The 19,375-nt window shown below is 49.4% G+C and overlaps 1 protein-coding gene across 1 annotated transcript; it reads right to left on the reverse strand.

Moving 5' to 3' along the window:
- Nucleotides 1-11,869: 11,869 nt before the first annotated feature.
- LTBR (lymphotoxin beta receptor) lies at nt 11,870-18,197 on the reverse strand. Its single transcript, XM_057702069.1, is given in 12 exon segments — nt 11,870-12,548; nt 12,550-12,572; nt 12,574-12,791; nt 13,131-13,359; nt 13,949-13,974; nt 14,284-14,391; nt 16,305-16,396; nt 16,531-16,627; nt 17,001-17,150; nt 17,235-17,360; nt 17,612-17,708; nt 17,829-18,197. Coding segments are annotated over 12 exon segments (1,317 nt in total). The 5' UTR covers nt 17,946-18,197; the 3' UTR covers nt 11,870-12,514.
- Between the last annotated feature and the right edge of the window lie 1,178 nt (nt 18,198-19,375).

Below are 19,375 nucleotides of genomic sequence, written 5' to 3' on the forward strand. Positions count from 1 at the left end.
TCCGGTCCATTCTCTGTATCTGCGTCCTTGTTCTTGTCATTGAGTTCATCAGTACCATTTTTAGATTCCGTATATGTGAGTTAGCATACAATATTTGTCCTTCTCTTTCTGACTTACTTCACTCTGTATGACAGACTGTAGGTCTATCCACCTTATTACATATAGCTCCATCTCAACCCTTTTTATAGCTGAGTAATATTCCATTGTGTATATATGCCACATCTTCTTTATCCATTCATCTGTTGGATGGGCAATGGGCATTTAGGTTGCTTCCATGTCCTGGCTATTGTAAATAGTGCTGCAATAAACATTATGGTACAAGTTTCTTTTGGGATTATGGTTTTCTTTGGGTATATGCCCAGGATTGGGATTACTGGATCATATGGAAGTTCTATTTGTAGTTTTTTTTTTTTTTTTTTTTTTTATTATTTTATTTTATTTTTTGGGGGTACACCAGGTTCAATCAACTGTTTTTATACACATATCCCCATATTCCCTCCCTTCCTTGACGCCCCCCCCTCGATTCCCCCCCACCCTCCCTGCCCCAGTCCTCTAAGGCATCTTCCATCCTCGAGTTGGACTCCCTTTGTTATACAACAACTTCCCACTGACTATTTTACAGTTGGTAGTATATATATGTCTGTGCTACTCTCTCGCTTCTTCTCAGTTTCCCCTTCACCCCCCGCCCCCTCCCATACCTCGAGTTCTCCAGTCCATTCTCTGTATCTGCTTCCCTGTTCTTGTCACTGAGTTCATCAGTACCATTTTTAGATTCCGTATATGTGAGTTAGCATACAATATTTGTCTTTCTCTTTCTGACTTACTTCACTCTGTATGACAGATTGTAGTTCTATCCACCTCATTACATATAGCTCCATCTCATCCCTTTTTATAGCTGAGTAATATTCCATTGTATATATATGCCACATCTTCTGTATCCATTCATTTGTTGATGGGCATTTAGGTTGCTTCCATGTCCTGGCTATTGTAAAGAGTGCTGCAATAAACATTATGGTACAAGTTTCTTTTGGGATTATGGTTTTCTTTGGGTATATGCCCAGGAGTGGGATTACTGGATCATATGGTAGTTCTATTTGTAGTTTTTTAAGGAACCTCCAAATTGTTTTCCATAGTGGCTGTACCAACTTACAGTCCCACCAACAGTGCAGGAGAGTTCCCTTTTCTCCACACCCTCTCCAACATTTGTTGTTTCCAGATTTTGTGATGATGGCCATTCTGATCGGTGTGAGGTGATACCTCATTGTGGCTCTGACTTGCATTTCTCTGATGATGAGTGATGTTGAGCATCTTTTCATGTGTTTGTTGGCCATCTGTATGTCTTCTTTGGAGAAATGTCTGTTTAGGTCTTCTGCCCATTTGTGGATTGGGTTATTTGCTTTCTTGGTATTAAGCTTCATGAGCTGCTTGTATATTTTGGAGGTTAATCCTTTGTCTGTTGTTTCATAGGCAATTATTTTTTCCCATTCTGAGGGTTGCCTTTTAGTCTTGTTTATGGTTTCCTTCGCTGTGCAAAAGCTTTTAAGTTTCATGAGGTCCCATTTGTTTATTCTTGATTCAGATAATACTTTTTATCATAACAGAAAGTTCTATCGGACAACGCGGATAGACCTTTATGAACCCCAAAGGGAAGCTTTTTGGCCTCAAGTATGATTGCCTTTTGGGGTCTTGTTGCTCTGAAATGGCTTCTGAATAAACCATCCTATTTGACTGAATAAGCCACTTTATCGAACAGGGGTTTTGAGGGTCACTTTGTGATTTGAGGACCTCAGATGTATGCTACTTGGGACAAGTAACTCTTTTCATGATAAGTACATAGAAATGAACAGATGGCTGGAAGAAGATCTCTTAACATAGAACCATGTGACTCTGTGCTGAGAAGCGTAACGGGGGATGAGTTAATAACAGGCTGGGGAGGGTGAGAAGGTGTCAGTCCTAGATATTAAACTAAATTAACTCTAAAGTATAATTCCTTTAGGATGGATTATTACATCAGAAATGCCTTCAGGATGGACTTAGAGTCTGTCATACAGAGTGAAATCAGTCAGAAAGAGAAAAATATCGTATATTAATGCATATGTGTGGAATCTAGAAAAATAGTACAGATGAACCTATTTGCAAAGCAGAAATAAAGACCAAGGGGAAAGACGAGGGGTGGGATGAATTGGGAGATTGGGATTGCCATATATACACTATTATATATAAAATAGATAACTGATGAGAACCTGCTGTATAGTACAAGGAACTCTACTCAGCGCTCTGTGGTGACCTAAATGGGAAGGAAATGCAAAAAAGAGGGGATATGTGCATATATATAGCTGATTCACTTTGCTGTAGCAGAAACTAGCACAACATTGTAAAGCAACTACACCCCAACAACAACAAAAAATTAATTAATTAAACCAGAAATAAAAAGAAATTCTTTCAGCTATGAGACCGATAATGTAGACTAAGCTCACTTATGAAAATATAAAAGAAAATATTAGTAAACAGAATCCCAGAATTATATTAAAAGAATACTTCAAGATCAAGTGTGGTTTATTCCAGAAAGGTAAAGATAGTTTAGTATTAGGAAGCTTATTTATGTAATTCATCATATTGATAGATTTAAGGAAAAAAGTGTAATCATCTCTGTAGATGCTCAAAGGACATTTGTGTCCGTCTCATTAAAACTCAGTATCCACTGTTAATTAAAAACTCAGTGACATGGTAAGAGATGGATATTTCCTTGGCATAACAGAATAAATATATCTACTTCAACTCCTGCTTAATAGGAAGATACTGCAAGCATTTCCATTAAAATCAGGATCAAGACAGTGATGTCCAGGGACTTCCCTGGTGGCACAGTGGTTAAGAATCCGCCTGCCAATGCAAGGGACATGGCTTCGATCCCTGGTCCCGGAAGACCCCACATGCTTCGGAGCAACTAAGCCCATGCACCAGAACTACCGATCCTGCACTCTAGAGCCCGCAAGCCACAACTACTGAGCCCATGTGCTGCAACTATTGAAGCCCACGCGCCTAGAGCCTGTGCTCCACAACAAGAGAAGCCACTGCAATGAAAAGCCTGCGCACCATAACGAAGAGTAGCCCCTGCTCAGCAATGAAGAGCCAATGCAGCCAAAAATAAATACATAACTAAAGTACAAGGCAATGCATTTACACAGAATTAAAATATATTAGAAGTACAAAAATTAGACAGTAGAGATTAATTTCACATTACTTATAGCTGATAATTTAAGAAAATCAACTGAAAAAGTATTAAAGATGACAAGAAAATTCAGTAGGTGGCTGGGTGAAAAAAAAACAAAATAAAAATAAATTCCATTTCTATGGCCCTTACAAAGATGAAACACCTAGGAATGAACTTAATCCTCAAGATCTATATTAAAAAAAATTAAACATTAAAATACTACTGAGAGACAGAAAAGGAATCAAAAAACAGAATGGTATATCATATTCTTGAAAGGAAGACTAGCACCAAGAAGACGTTAGTTCTTCCTAACTAATCTATAAATTTGGTGCAATCTCAACAAAAATACCAAAAGGAGTTTTTTGTTTTTGTTTTTTGAATGCTAGATAAGCAGATCTTCAAGTTCATGTGGAAAAAGAAATAAGAAAATATGGCTGGGACAACTTTGAAAAAGAAGATTAAGAGGAGTCCCAGTAGATACTAACATATAAAGCTAAAATAATTAGAAGACTGTGGTGCTAGCAAATTAAAAAGACAGATCAAAGAAAGAGACTTGAAAACCCAGAAGTAAATTCAAATTCATACACAAATTTAGTTCATGATAATGGTAGTGTTTTAAATCAGTGAAGAAAAGAAAAATCATTGTTCAATAGATGATTTGGGGGAATGACAAGATAACATTTCATAATTATCCAGTAGAAAAATGGTAAGAGAAATGAACAGTTAGTGGAAAAGACACTACAAATGACTAACATATGAAAATGTTCCGTCACAATGAAATGAAAAATTTCACTCACAATAAAAAATGCAAATAAAAATTACTGAGTGGTAGTGAGATACCACTTTTCACCTTTCAGATTGGCAAAGATTAAAATGTTTGAGAGCACATCAAGGTTGGTGTTTCTGCATGAAAATGGCAGTTTAAACTGCTGATGTTCAATTACTATGGAGGGCAATTTGGCAATATTTATCAAAATAAAATATATGTATCTTTTGACCCCCAATTTTATTTCTAGCAAATTTTTGACAGCAATACTTCCACATGTGCAAAATGAGGTAGGTTATTGCAGAATTGTTTTTAATAGTAAAAACTGGAAATTAGTTAAAAATCCTTAAAGGGGTCTAGTTAAATGGTGCAGACATTGGGATCTCATACAATGGGATACTATGCAGATATAAAAATCAAGGAGAATGTTTTGATACCAATATGAAATTATGGCCAAGCTATTTTGATAAATGAAAAAGGCAAAGGGAAAAATACACAAAGAATATGCTACCATTTGTGGGAAAAAAAGAGGAAGTTATATACATGTATATATTTGCTTGAATATGCATAAATCAATAACAATAACAATAACATTGGTCCTTTCCAGGGAGGGGACTTTGGTGGTTGAGGGACAGGAGAGAAAGAGGGACATTTCACTGTTTACTCTTTGATACTTTCTGAATTTTGAGCCATGTGAATAAATTAACTACACCAAAAGAGGAAATAAATAAAGTTAAAACTAAAAAAGGAAAACTTTTTACTGTGATTTACACATATGGGTTTGCGTTTTCTCTCACAAAAGGAAGCCCAGAGGTAGCTGCTCACTGACGGCTGGGTCAGCTGCTCAATGATGCCTCACAAGCCAGGCTCTTTCTTTCCTTCCAGGACTTGCATCCTCAGAGAACTGTTTTTTTATCTCCATGGCTTTTCCTCATGATAGCAAGATGGCTGCCACACTCAGGCATCATGTACTCACACAAACATCCCCCAGACAAGAAAGAAGGGACAAGGAAGGCCAAAACATTTCTCCTAATGATGCTTTTTGTCCTGAGAAGGAAGACGTCCCTGTACATGTCATTAGTCAGAATGAATCCCATGCTTACCCCATTTCCTAGCAAAGGGGAATGGGTTTACTGTCCTGGAACTGGGGGAAGGGCCTCCCCTCGTGGTATCAAGGAATCTCTGCCCTGGTACAGAAATAGGGTTCTGTTCCTAGGAAAGGTGCAGAAGTACTGTTGGGTGGGTAGGGGAAAGAGTCCACTCAGCTGTCAACATGAACCACTCCATCTTTTGAAAAGAGAAATTCTTAATTACCCCAGGACCACATACCTTCATATCTCCAGCTACATTATCTTACACTTGATTCAGTCCATCTCCATCGTGGACTGTGGCCTTAGCTTCACATGGGTCTCCTGCACCCATGTTGACATTGGCTAGACTCAGTGTTGGCTTTTTCCTCCATGTGGTATAAGAGTGGAGCTCTCTAAAATAACATGAGATGGCCGAGGCTGTTACTGTGGAGGTTGTGACAGTCCCGGAGGAGTCCACAACACCCAGGATGAGGCCTGGACCTGGAAACGACAGCACTCTAGGAGCTGCTTGGTCCCTGCCACCACCACGCGGGTGCAGATCTGGGCGGGTCACTGCTGGCAGAACTTCCTCCACCACCCAGACTGTGACTCAGGGAGCGCCAAGGCTGCTGGAGCACATCAAGCGCATCTTCCAGGCCTACGTGGTTCTGGGCGGGGCCACCCTGCGTTGCAAGCTCAGAGACCAGGACCTGCACGGCCCAGCGTCGGGCCCTTCGAGGTGCCTGCCGCCTACCCGACTTGCCCCAGCCCGCCGCCCACCGCTAGGGCCGAGGTCGCGCAGCAACCACAAAGACCCCAGCTTTGATGCCTTCTACCAGGTGCACGGCGGTGAGCAGATCCGGCGGAGAAGGAGTTCTGCTGGGACAAGACCTGAGACACTTTCACCTTCACTCTGCTCACAGTTTTCATCATTAGGGCCTTTTGTTTTGGTTTTTTTGTCATAAATTTACTTATTTATTTATTGGTTGTGTTGGGTCTTTGTTGCTGCACACAGGCTTTCTCTAGTTGTGGCGAGCTGGGGCTGCTCTTTGTTGCGGTGCAAGGGCTTCTCATTGCTGTGGCTTCTCTTGTTGCGGAGCATGGGCTCTAGGCGCGTGGGCTTCAGTAGTTGCGGCATGTGGGCTCAATAGTTGTGGCACACAGGGCATCATTGTTCCATGGCGTGTGGGATCTTCCTGGAGCAGGGATTGAACCTGTATCCCCTGCATTGGCAGGTGGATTCTTAACCACTGTGCCACCTAGGAAGCCCGCGGCCTTTTGTTTTTAATCGCAGAGTGGAGGGAAGGGGAGTGGCCCCCAGCCAGCATCCCCCACCCCTAAGAAAATGGCCTTTCCCGTCGTCTTGAACTGGTTGCCTTCCATTGTCTACCTCTGCTGAGGTGCGAAGGAACTGCTCTCCCTCCTGGCTTCCCTGCCCGGCCCTCTTAGCCATTGACCTGCACATCCCTTTGGTCCAGAAAAGGAGGCTTTCCGATGCCTAAGAAAGAGGCCCCCAGTGAAGAGTCAGGAAAGCTTGAGTGAGGGGTTTCCAGAAGGTCCTGGGGTGCCTGCTTCCAGATGTTGTCAATTTCTGGAACTCTTGCTGTGGCTTCGTTGTAAAGCCCTGAGCAAGACGCGTCTGCTCCTGTCCCACGTGTGCAGCGTGGGGCTCCTCTGTAACCTTGAAAAGTGCAATGTGACCAGTTGTGGCTGCCAAAAGAAAAGTTTTGGGGTTGTACGAAACTCCTCTTTCTCTGGGTTCCCTAAGCCGCAGGTGAGATCTGACATAGTGTAAGGATGGGATCTGTGGGAACCTAGCCATTCTTCAGTGGTCAGCACCAGACCCCATACCAAGGGGGCGTGTCCCATGGGAAAGAAAGCAAGGTCATGAGCATAAGGAATGAGCCTTCCTGTGCCCATGCTGATCTAATGTGTGACCTTGGAGAAGTCTTCTGTGGGTGAGATGTTAGAGGAGCCAGTTGTTTGCTCTCTTGAGGTCTGCCACACTTGATTATCCATGTTCTAATGGGCTCAGTGATTAAGACACTATGCCAGTAGAGTCAGCTCTCTCCTTGGGACAGTGTGCCTGGCACCTGGTTATCCCTTGACCAGCCGGCCCCGTTGATAACTGTGCAGTTCATCCCTTCCCAGAAATAGAGCAACAAATTGGGAGTTTGAGTTCCCTGAATGTGGGCAGACCCCACAAGCCAAGTGTTTGAAACATGGCAACTTGGGGCTGTGGGAACTGGGGAGTCTGAGTAGATACGGCTGCTGAGGGACACGTGGTGGAAACTCACTTCCTTGGCTGAGGCTTTTTTTTTTTCTTTTTTCTTTTCCCTCTATTCCTAATGCTAACGCTAGTTCGCTTGCCTGACGCACAGTGAGGCCAAACAAACTGAAACATCATAGTTTGGAGCAGAGAAAGTTTTATTGCAGGGCTGTGCACGGAGATGAGGCAGCTCTCGCCCTAAAAAGCCTCCAGCTCCCGCAAGGGTTTTGGCAAAGCATTTTTAAAGGCCAGGTGCCTAGAGGGGTGGGATAGGGAGGGAGGGAGGGAGGCTCAAGAAGGAGGAGATATGGGGATATATGTATAAACACAGCTGATTCACTTTGTTGTACAGCGGAAACTAACACAACATTGTAAAGCAATTATACTCCAATAAAGATCTGAAGGGAAAAGAAAAGCCAGGGGTGGGATTGTGCAGGGTACGTGATCAGCTCGTGCACAATTCTATGATTGGCTGATGGTGAGGCAGCAGTGGTGTCACAGGGTTAACAGTTTCAGTCCCTGGGCTCCAGGAGGCCTGGGGCTATGTGCTCATGGTCATCAAGCAGTTAACATCTTCCATTTGGTGGGGGGTTTTCACATCTGCAAAACAACTCAGGAAATTTGTATCAATTACTATTATCTAGGTACTTCAGAGAGGAGCTAAAGCAGAGGATATGGGGGAAGGACTGTGCCTGGAAGGCCCCCATGGGGTCCTGCTCCATTATACTAGTTGGAGCTTAAACAATAGGTCATCAGTTGGCTATGAGACAGGCTGGGACCTGGGACCTTTGCTGCAGTGTTGCAATGCTTGCACACGGACACACCTCTCTTGGAGCAACAAACTACAAAGAAACTGTACGGGACTAAAAATAACTGTGTGCATGCCAGCAGTTGGGGCAAATTCTGGACCCCCAAAATACAAAGAAACCAAAAACCCAGCTGCCACTTTTGAGGAACCTGGAGGAAAAACAGGGTTTTGGGAGCACGAGCAGGGTACTGCATATGCCCCCTGCACACAACACCACCTCAGGGGTGGGCAGAACACCTAAGCCACCCCTCTGGCCTGACCCCTGGACACACCCCTACCCTCACCCCATGTAAGGAAAGAGGTTGCCCAACCTCAGGGAGCTAGCAAGCTAGGGAACCTGTTGTATGTTCTCTCTCCCCTCTGCTGCAGCGGGGGCCCCAATACAGCCTTTCCTGAATTTCTTGTCTGGCCTCTGGTCAATTTCTATTGCTAGCGCAGGGCCAGGATCCCTAGTCCTTATCAGCTAGAGCTGTGATAATCAGCTCTCTTAACTCTGAAGCACTGCACGTGGGCCGTGGATTAGCTGTGAGATGGTGGGTACTCTATAGTGTGTATGCACTATGGAGTGTAAAGCATTGGGATTGGAAAACCTTCGCAGGACATCTACTGCAGGGTGAGAGCCTAAGTCTAGGTTCTAAACAAAGCCAGAGGTGCTTTGCTACTATTAATACCAATTTCTGCACTCAGTATTTAGTGTGAAATCCTTGCATAACTGGGGATAAACCCATAGCTAGTTCAACTTGATCTCTTAGAAATCATTCAGTTTTCTCTAGCCTTGGAGGTCGAGGGCAAGCTCTTAGTCATGGCTTTGCAGTGACCATATGATTCAGTAGCAGAGAGTTAAGCCCACTCTGGTTCGGATATGCTGGGTTCAGCGAGCCTTAGTTTGGGGGAAAGGGCATGTGTATTTTCAAAAAGAACATTTAATGTTATTGTATTTTGTATTTGGAAAACAAGAGGCAAAGTCTATTTTTTTCAAAATACAAACTACTGGAAGTGAAGTTTAGTAAAATGTACAGAGGCTAGTGATTCTCAACCACGGAGTTGAGGCATAACAGAGTGTCCCTGGGGCAAGATTCTATCACAGTTTCTATCAAATAGGGTTGGGGTTCTTTGGGGTTTGTAAAAGCACTAGTGGCCTGTGATATCCGGGGCCTTTCTCTTGGGCTCTTTGACATAGACCTCTGAAGTTGTTTCTCTCTCAGTGAGGATCACAGCCAAGAACATTCCCTGGGGTGCCAGAACATGGAGGTACATAGAAAATTCCAGAAGGTGAGGGGTGGGGGAGCCAGACTCTGTGAAACTTCTAGAACATTCCATGCAACTCCAAACAGGGTAGTCAATAAAATTTATTAACCAGCCAAAAATAAATAAATAAATAAAAATAATAGAGAGAGAGAGATGAGCTGCATTCAGACTCAGTCATCCCATTATTAACTACCACTGTATCCACTTCCATCTTTTGAAGGCAACAATCAAGAGGCTGTCTTCACTAGTTTTCCATCAGCTTTCATTCCAGGCAGGAGCGCGTCTCAAAATGAAGGGTGTACTGTTAATGTGTCTTGGAGCCTGTATTAACCCAGCACTCGCAAAGTAAGGATGGGCAGTGCTACGGGCTGAATGTGTCCTCCAAAAGTCATATGTTGAAGTCTTAACCCCCAATATCTCAGAACGTGGCAATATTTGGAGACAGGATCTTTAAAGAGATAATTAAAGTGACGTCCTTCGGGTGGGCTCTAACCCAGTAGGACTGGTGTCCTTACAAAAAGAAGAGGTTAGGATACGGACACACACAGAAGGAAGACCATGTGAGGACACAGGGAGAAGACAACCTTTGGAAATCCAAGGAGAGAGGCCTCAGGAAAACCAACCCTGCCAACACTTGATCTTAGACGTCTATCTCCAGAACTGTGAGAAAAAAATTTTCTGTTGTTTAAGCCACTGAATCTTCAATACTCTGTAATGGCAACTCTAGCAAATTAACACAGGCACGTACAATCCTAAATTTGGTGTCACGTGGGGCTGCGCCTTAGCACCATTCCTGAAAAGATTTTCCCCTCTTTTTATTTTGTTGGAAAAAAATGTATACATTTTGTTTTTTATCTAAACACCTTGGAACAATGATGAAGGAGTCACGTCCTCTGGCTCTAGCATGTGGCAAGAGCAGGAGGACTTAACTCTCTAAAAATATAGCTCACATTATTCACTTCTCAAAAAAGGAAGTTGGATTGAATACTTTCAAGGTCAACCTTAAATAACCCATCCACTCAGTTGGATCAGAGGACTCCTGGAGTGTGTGCTTTGTAGCCTCCCCACCTTGAAGGGCCCCAGCAACAGTCATAACATTAGACCCAGATGGTGGCCTTTTATGGAAGGAGCAGTCAGCTGGCAGCAGCTACAATCCTTCAAGCTAAGACTGTCTCTACTAGGCAGCATGGTAGATAAATTCTGGGGGCCCGAACATTTACAAACAACAAGAGAGCTTGAGGAGGTCTAAAGTTCTTTTGGGGAAAAAAGAAAATATAGGCATACTTGGAGATGTTTCGAGTTTGGTCCCAAACCACTGCAATAAAGCGAGTCACACGAATTTTTTGGTTTCCCGTTGCCTCTAAAAGTTACGTGTACGCTCTATGTAGTCTACGAAGTGTGCAATCATATGGTGTCTAAAAACCAATGTACATGGCTTCCTTTAAAAATACTTTATTGCTAAAAAATGCTAACCATCATCAATAATGCAGGGTTGCCACCATTTGTAAAAAAAAAAAACCAAACCAAACCTCAATACAGCAAGGTATGCCTGCAAGACAAGCAGAAACAAAGTAAAAGTCACGAGTGCTCCTTCTGGGTTGAAGGAGGCCAGCCTCCATCTCTTCAGCAATAGAATGTGAACTTGGCCTCTCAATTGATGTCGATTTATGTCTAAAGCGTGTATCTTTCCCTTCATCCAACCCTGCCAAACACTTTTGCGCTTTGCCTTGAGCCTGGGGATTTGAGAGTTGGCTGAGACTTGATGCCTGGGGGACTCGCAGGAGGTCTGATGATTTGAGAAAACCAGCCCATTCAGAGAAATTCTCTTTGTATCCAACAGGCCTCTAGAGCAGGGGTCCCCTGCTCTAAAGTGTGTGGCAGGAGGTGTGGCCCTGCTAGGCCAGCGAGCAAAACTTCATCTGCCGCGCCCCATCGCTCACATTACCGCGTGAACCATCCCCCCCACCCCCACCCCCATCGGTGGAAAAATTGTCTTCCGTGAAACAGGTCCCTGGTGCCCAAAGGCTGGAGACCGCTGTTCAGAGCCAGCCTAACGGGGGGCACATTGAAGCCAGGGGAAGCTGAGCTGGGCAAGTGACTTACCCTCTCTGAGCCTCAGTTTCCTCATCTGTTAGATGGAAAGAGTCATCGTACCTGCCTCCCGGGGAGTCTTGAGGGTTGCTTAAGGTGATGTTGCACAGCACTGAGAACACTGCCTGCCACGTTTTTTTTTTTTGGCAGTGATCACTGGCCAATACTGTCGTCACCCAAATTCCCTATACTGGCCTCTCACACCAATACTTTGTGGGATTATAGTTTACAGTTTCGGCCTGTGCATTTGACATGGCCCCAGTGGAATAGTGTCTCTCTATAAATCCCAGGGAAGGGACTTCCCTGGCGGTCCAATGGTTAAGACTCCAAGCTTTCAAATGAGCGGGTTCTGTTCCTGGCTGGGGAACGAGAATCTCACATGCCACGTGGCGCAGGAAAAAAGAAATCCCAAGGAAATCAGCGATCTAGGTCTCAGTCTCTTTTTTATTTGCATGTGGTTACAACTCATAAATACACTCACTGTTTTCCTCCCCCTCCAAAACTCTCCTTTATACCTAGAACCCCACCCAAGCCCCTGGTCATAAGGACTCCCTTTTCTGTCTGGGAGGAGAGGGGAGGGTGGTCCTCTTGTCACTCTATCTTCATGTAGGGTCTCCCTCAGTCCACGTGAAGTGTGGGCCCTCGAAGGGCCCCTGAAGCTTGGGGGTGAGCACCACGGATCTGCCAGAGGTCCCGGCTGTGTCCTTGATCAAGTGACCATGTGGCTGGTTCCCTTCTGTGCCATGCTTGGGGTGCAGATGCCAGGGGGGCAGCAGTTAGCGTCACATGCCCTGTCCGTGCCTGAGGCCGAGCTGGTGCTGCCCCAGTGGGCGGGGGTCTGCGGTGGAGTCCCGGGCCTGCCCAGGCGCTGGTGAGAGTCCTGCGGGGGCACCGTTCCCAGCCAGTGCCGGCCCTGCTCTCGGAGATGCATCTGAGGCCCGGCCGCTCGGGGTCCAGCTCTCAGGGGCCCTCGGTCAGTCCTGTGCGGGGAGGGCGGCCTCGGGGAGGAAACGCTCTTAGGCCTCCCTTCTCCTGGCTTCTCCAGACACCATTAGGCGTGGGTGACGAATTGGGTCCTTGGCCCCGTTAGAGGGCGTGGCACCCCAGTGTCTCTGTCTCAGCCAGGTGCCAAGCTTTGCCATCCTCTTGGTAGGGTGTGGAAAGCCCGGGAGGGCCAGGGGCACCCTCTTCAGGGATGGGGTATGGAGGCTCTGGGGGGGCAGAGGGGTCTCCGGGGCCCCGTGCTCCCCCCAGTACCGGCCCGTTGTAGATGTAGATGTTGCCGGTGACGGTCACAGAGCCGCCGGTGACGTGAATGCCATTGGTACCTGTGGGAAGGAAGGAGGGGTGAGGGGGTGAGGGGGCAATGTTGAGGGGAAGGCCTAGATGCCCCCTTCATTGGACCTCAGCTTCCCCGGGGCCCCTGTCCGCCGTCTGCCCTTTCTGCTCTGTCCCCCTCCATCTGCTTTGCTTCCTTGAACTCTGTGTTCATTCCTCTGTTTCTTGGTTTTTAGTCTCTTCCCTTCTCTGTAGTCCAGAAGCTCTGGCTGCTGAAGTCTCCTCCTGTACCCGTGCTGGTCTCCTCATTTCTGCCTGGCTCACGCTCCCTCTCTCTGCCCACCCTCCCTCCCCAACCCCTCTGCTCCCTGCGCCCGCCCCAGGCTCACCATGGGCCACCTGGCCTTGCTCTGGGAGCTCAGCCTCCGGCTCCCTGGCCTGGCTCAGAGGACTCTGCTGTTGTAGCACCTCTTCCTCCAAAACTGGGCTCGCTGGGACCCCGGCCGAGGCCGGGGTCAAGTCTCCAGAGGTGGGCAGAAGTGGCTCTACCAGGTCAGGGTAGTGTGGGTTGACCCTCGGGGGCTCCCAGCTTCCATCAGCAGTATTTGATTCCTCTCCCTGCAAGACAGAGGCCAAGAACCAAGCCATGAGTGGGTCGCAGACCCCACCTTTCTTTAATTGCACACCCTGCCCCCCACCAACCCCATGCTTAGGTAGCTCAGTGTCCTCCTCTGCTCCGCCTCAGGCTCCCTGCCTCAGGGCCTTTGCACCTGACATTCCCTCTTCCTGGAGCACTTTCCCGGATACAACCTGATGGCTGGCTCCCTGTTTTCTTCAGCTCTCTGCTCAAATATCAGCTGATCACAGAGGCCCTCTCTGTCCACTCTGAGATAATACACCCCCATCTGTTGCCACTGTCACTGTCCCCCTACCACGCTTTATTTAGCAGTTATCACCACCTGAGCTATAGTTGTCTAACTTTATTCCGGCTCCACTGGTATGTAGCTCTGGGAAGGTAGACAGTTTGTTTTGCTCATTGCTGTTTCCGCTGTGCCTTGAACAGTGCCTGGCACAGGGTGTGCTTGATAAATTGTTAGCTGAATGAAGGAATGGATGTTGAAGCTGCAGACTCTTTTCCCGCCTGCCCCCCACCTGGTTCACTGGTCCCCCTGCCCCTCCTTGCTGCCTCCTCTGCCTTCCCCATTACCTCTGGATGCCTCTTGAGCAGGGATCCTGTAATAGAAAATGAAATGGCAGGCCTCAGACCCCCAGGCTTTCCCCCTCCGCACCCCCCACCATACGGCGCGGCCCACCCTGGGCTCCCAGAAGGCTCAGGCTCTCATTACCCTTATCTCCAGCCTCAGAATGGGGGGGCTGGATGAGGTGATGTCTATGTGGGGCGCAGATGTTGGGCATCTTGAGGGTGTGGAGGGGTAGACGGGTCAGCCCTAGGGGAGCTGAAGCTTCCCTCCAGACCCCTCTCCCATCTAGGTGGGCACAGACCCAGGCCGGCATCCCTGCCTGCAACCGGCTCCTTCCTACCCAGCTTTCTGCAGAGGGAGGGGTGGCTCTTCCAGGTGCAGGCGAGGACGGCGGTGAGGAGCAGGAAGGAGACCAGTGGCAGCAGGACGGCCAGCAGCAGCATGGGTCCTGCAGGACAGCAGACAGGACAGGGTGTGAGGACCCGAGGAGGGCGGGGCTGAGGGCCGCTCAGGAGCAGCTCTCCAGGCCTCAGGCCACCCAGACAGGACCGGGGGAGCAGCTGTCCCCTTCCAGCCCCACTGCCGTTCCTAAAGGAGGAGTTGGAGAAACTTCCCTTGGGTTACAGCGAAGGGGCACTAAGCCTGACTAGTGCCAGGAGAAACTCTGCCGTGGATGGAGATGTTTGGGGCAGGTGCGGGTGGCCACCGGCACGGGGGCAGCCTTCTGGGTGAGGACAGGCACTTGGGCAGCTGGTCTGCAAGGGCTGGAAGTGGGGGTGGGAGGCAGTAAGGGAGGGTGGGCTTATGGTTGCAAGCAGACTCAGGCCATCGGGTGAAGCCACGTTTCTGCGGACTTGACCATCTTACAGAGAGATCTACAGTAAGAACTGAGGTTGTCCTTCTGTAGCTGTGGGGGTGTTTACAGGGGTGACAGAGTCGGGATCCTGGCTTCTGAACTCTGCCTGTGGCTGCCTGGGAGAGGAGGGCTGCCAGGTCTCCACCCGCTGCTCAGGGCAGGTCGCAGGAGCGGGAGGGAAGTGGAGGCTGGGTTTCTCAGGTACCCACATGTAGCCATGGTGACTGCTGCCTTCCTGTGGACCTCATGCTGCCATCAACAGCATGGAGTCTACTATGCGCATCACCTGTGTCACCTGTGCCTGAGGAAGGTCAGGAGGACTTGGACATTTGCACACTGGGAGTTTGCCCTTGGTGGTCCATCTAATTCCGTGGCCTAAGGGAGTCCAGAATAGGAGGTGTGGGGAAAAATTAGACCCAGAGTCTTGGACACCTGGGCTCCTGCCCTGTTGTGTGTCTTTCATATACAAGATGAGGAGATTAGCTTACATACTTTCTAAAATTCCAGCTCTAAAATGCCAATTGTTTTTGATACACAGTTAAAAATTAATGAGGATGTGGAAAATATTTATGATATAGTTGAATGAAATATTGTTACAAACGTTCAAATGATTCCACCTTTAGAAAAAAAATTTATTTTTTTCTATGGCATAGAAAAATGTCTGGGAAGATATATTCAAAAGCATTGAGTGGATATGCTGGGTGATGGTTCTGTGAGTGATGTTTAGTTTTGTTTACCTGAATTTTCTAATTTTCTGCAGTCTGTATGTATTATGGGATGGACTTTGGAGTGAAAAAGATCTAAAACAGATCTTTATAACACCAGTTAACACATGCACAGTCTTGGGCAAGTCACCTACCCTCTCTGGGCCCTGACATCCTCACCTAGTCAGCAAGCATAACAATAGGACTATTTCATAGGATCATTACCAGGGTTAAATGAGTTAGTGAAAGTCAAGTGTTCACAGAGTGCCTGACACACTAGCTCTCAATAAACGGAAGCCATGATTATAAATACTTGGCAATTTTTTAAAGTTAAAGAAATAAACTTTCCCCTGATTAATAACGATTACAGTCGTTAGAAACATCCTGTGATCCTCTGTTAGGCCAGGAAACCATTAACTCCACAGAGAAGACCAAGAAAGCATCAAATGTAGAATCTTCTAATGATGGAAAGTGCAACCTACTACAGAGACATCCAGTGTAGTAAATGGATTATGTGATGTTGGCATGTCCAAAACGATGACAGGGATGTCAGTTACAATTACATCTCCTTGTGGGTGTAATATTATATATAACTTATATGTAGAAATACAGAATGTATAGCTTAAAAAGTGTGTGTGTGTGTGTAAGTAACCTGGCCCAAGGATACTCCAGTTTCTCTTTGAGGAGCTTTCCTTCTTGCCTCAACTCAGAGGAAAAGATTCATCGTTTCCTCATTTTCTTGGATGGTTGGAATCAAGGCATCTTGCCAGATGCCCCCTCCCCGTGCCCCTGGCCCCTCACCTGGCATCTTGGGGGGCTCCAGTGGATTTCTGCAGTTGGTGTCAGACCAAGCGGTGCCTGGCGCTGCCTCCACGAGGCCCTGGTCCTCACACCTATGGAGGAAAGAGCCCAGCTCAGGTGGGCTCCCGGCTGGAAGTGGGAGGGGGTCTGTGGAGCTGAGCACGGGGCAGGGCTGTCAGCAGCTGGGGCTGGGAGGGTGGGAAGGACGTGGACGGGGCCCCCTCACCTGGTGTGGGGCTGGCAGCGGGCACTGGGGGAGGAGGTGTTCTGGAAGTGCCCTGCCTTACAGGGAACACAGTCGTTGTTAGCCTCCTCGACTTCATCTGGCAAGAGAAAGACACGGCCGGCCAGGGTGAGTGGGCAAAGGGAGCTTCTGCCCAGCTGTGAGCTTCCTTTCCACCCACTATGGCCCCCTCCCCGCCCACCCACCCCAATCTGTAGTTTGCAGCATCCTTCCTGATCTCCGCATTGCCTAAGCTTCCTCTCAGTGCTAGGAGGACTCTGGAACCCTGCACCATCCCAATCCCATTTTCTGCAGCTCCCTTCTGTAAGTAAGCCTTTCTCAGGGAGGGAGAAGAGGCATTTCATGCCACAAAACTAACTGCCTGGGGCCTCACCATGGACACCGCACCATGCACCCTGACCCCATTCAAGATCACCCGCCCAGCCTCCTCCCCACCCTCTGCCCCCAGTGACCTCTGATGGCTTCGGTGCCAGGCGGGCAGTCGGAGAGTAGCTCGCAGTGTTCACACTCAGAGTTCAAAAAGACGCAGTACATTCCTGGCTGGCAGCGGCACTGGGTTTTGTGTTCACTAGTGCAAGGCGTGATCTCCACGAAGCCCAGCACTGGTGGGAAGACAGTGTTCAGCAGAGGGGGCTGCGCTCCAGGGATCCCAGCCCCCCACCCCCACCCCGGAACACCCCACTCACTCTGGTCACAGGGGCGGCACAGCTGGCAGATGAAGAGATGGTTCCAGTGCTCGTTGTAGGAATTTTCGGGGCACGTGGAACAAGTGGTGTCCTGGTCATGGCTACACTCAGCCGAGACGTGCGTGCCTAGGATGCGAGCAGGGCAGCAGGAGTGTCAGGGGACTGGGGTTCCACCGTCCCCTCTGCTGCTTGCTGTGTGACCCTGGGCCTGTCCCGGTGCCTACATGGGAGGGACAGCCAGTGTTTCTCACTCTCTGTTTCTGCCAGCTGGTTTTCCTGGGAGCTGGTGTTCACTTCCATCCAAGGCAGTGAGGCAGGCTGGAGCCCCCTGTAACCCACCTCCCTGTCCCGGACTTCCTCTGGCCCCCGCCTCTCACCTGGGCGGCAGCGGGAGCAGCAGACGTGATGTTTGGGCTCGTAGTACTCCTTTTCCTGGTCCCGGCAGGTTTGGTTCTCCGTGCGGTACGGGGGTATCTTCAAGGGGCGATGGAACGGGGGGGGGAGAATTATTCAGGGGTCAGCCAGGAAGGGCAGAGGGACTACAGAGAGGGCGGCCCTCACCCCTCTCCCCTAGCCAAGCCCGCCCTCACCCACCTGCACGGGCGTCTCCCTCACCAGCTGGGGCTGGGATGCTGCCAGGAGACCCCAGAGGCCCAGTATGAGTGGCCCCCAGGCCAGGCCGCAGGGGGAGGCGGCCCACAGCAGGCGCATGGCGGCCAGTCGGCCGGCCAAGCAGATGGGTGGAGGCCTGGGAGGAAGGTAGGAGGCCTGGACGTCCCGGGTAGTGGTGGCAGCAGCCTCCCGATCCCAGAGGCTGGGACAGGACTCAGGCCGACGTGCCCCCCGGGGGCTGGAGCGGCCGGGCCTGGCCTGGCCTCCAGGGCTCCAGCGCCAGGCTCAGGAAGTGGGAGTGGAGCGGCCGGCGCGGGGCGGGGACAGGGAGCGCTGGGAGCCCAGGCGGCTGTCTGTCGCAATCGGGAAGAGGAACAGGCTTGGCTGCCCGACGCAGGGCGGGAGGGGGTGGCCGGGAAAGCACGTGAGGGCAGCACGGCCGGAACCGGGCCTCCTCCCTTCTTCGGAGGCCTGACTGGTGAGGAGGATGCAGGGACAGGCCAGGCCCAGCTGGTGGGAAAGGGGTACAGACACTCCTCGGCTGGGTCCCTGGAAGCCCAGCTGGGGCACAGCTGACCTGGGAACAGATGGAGTTCCAGACAGAGCTCTGTGCAGCCGGCTGGGCATCAAATCCAAACAACGGCGGGGCCTGGGACTGTCAGACTTGGAGGGTGCAGAGACCCACGGAGAGCCTTGGATAGCCAGCCAGGCCAGCATCTGGGAACCAGAACTCCTAGTTGGCAGACTGTCTGCACTCCCTGGTTCCCGCCCTGTGGTGTGATTTTTAAAGATAAACTACAAAGGAGTTACAAGCCAGCCAGCCCTCCTCATACCAGCCCCCCTCTCCGCCGCAGTCCCCTGAGTCAACCCAGCCCACACATCAGTGGGCACGGGTCACCCACGAGATACTCCAGAGGGTACAGCGGCCCCTGCTCCCCTGTCCTCAGAGGATGAGGGGATGCATAGGCCGAGTTCCCACGAGCGGGCGGGCAGTCAGCCTGGGGCTCGGCAGCCACCGCCCTCAGTCCCAGCCTCTCCCATCGGGAGCCTTTGAATCCCTTTGAACTGGAGGGAGCTGACAGCCCACAAGACTAGGCCCCTCACGGTAAAGGCGAGGACACTGAGGGCAGGGTGCCATGTAGAGGAGACCAGGATTCCAGGGGTGCTTGGTCTGGTCCCTGCCCCGTTTCTTCCCACCATTTCCCTGCAACCCATTAACAGCATTCCCGTCCTCCCCCACCCACACCAGGGTGTCTGGTCTCCAAGCTCCTGAGCTCCTGGCTAACCAGTTGTCCCTGAAGATCACCTGGGCTCTGGGAAGCACCCCCACCCTGGGCTGCACAACCTGCACGCAGACCGCTCCCTGTGACCCGCTGCTTATTATCCACTGGCCACCGGGCCTTGAGCTCGGCAACGGCCTGCCCTGGATCTGCAAGTCTGGGCTCCTGGAGCTTCACACAGAGGCTGTCATGGACCACGTGTCCAGTACATATTCATGGACTAAACTGGTGATGCCTCGCCCACGTCAC

This window comes from Hippopotamus amphibius, chromosome 12 (assembly GCF_030028045.1).
Source record: "Hippopotamus amphibius kiboko isolate mHipAmp2 chromosome 12, mHipAmp2.hap2, whole genome shotgun sequence".
In the NCBI taxonomy this organism is placed as follows: domain Eukaryota; kingdom Metazoa; phylum Chordata; class Mammalia; order Artiodactyla; family Hippopotamidae; genus Hippopotamus; species Hippopotamus amphibius.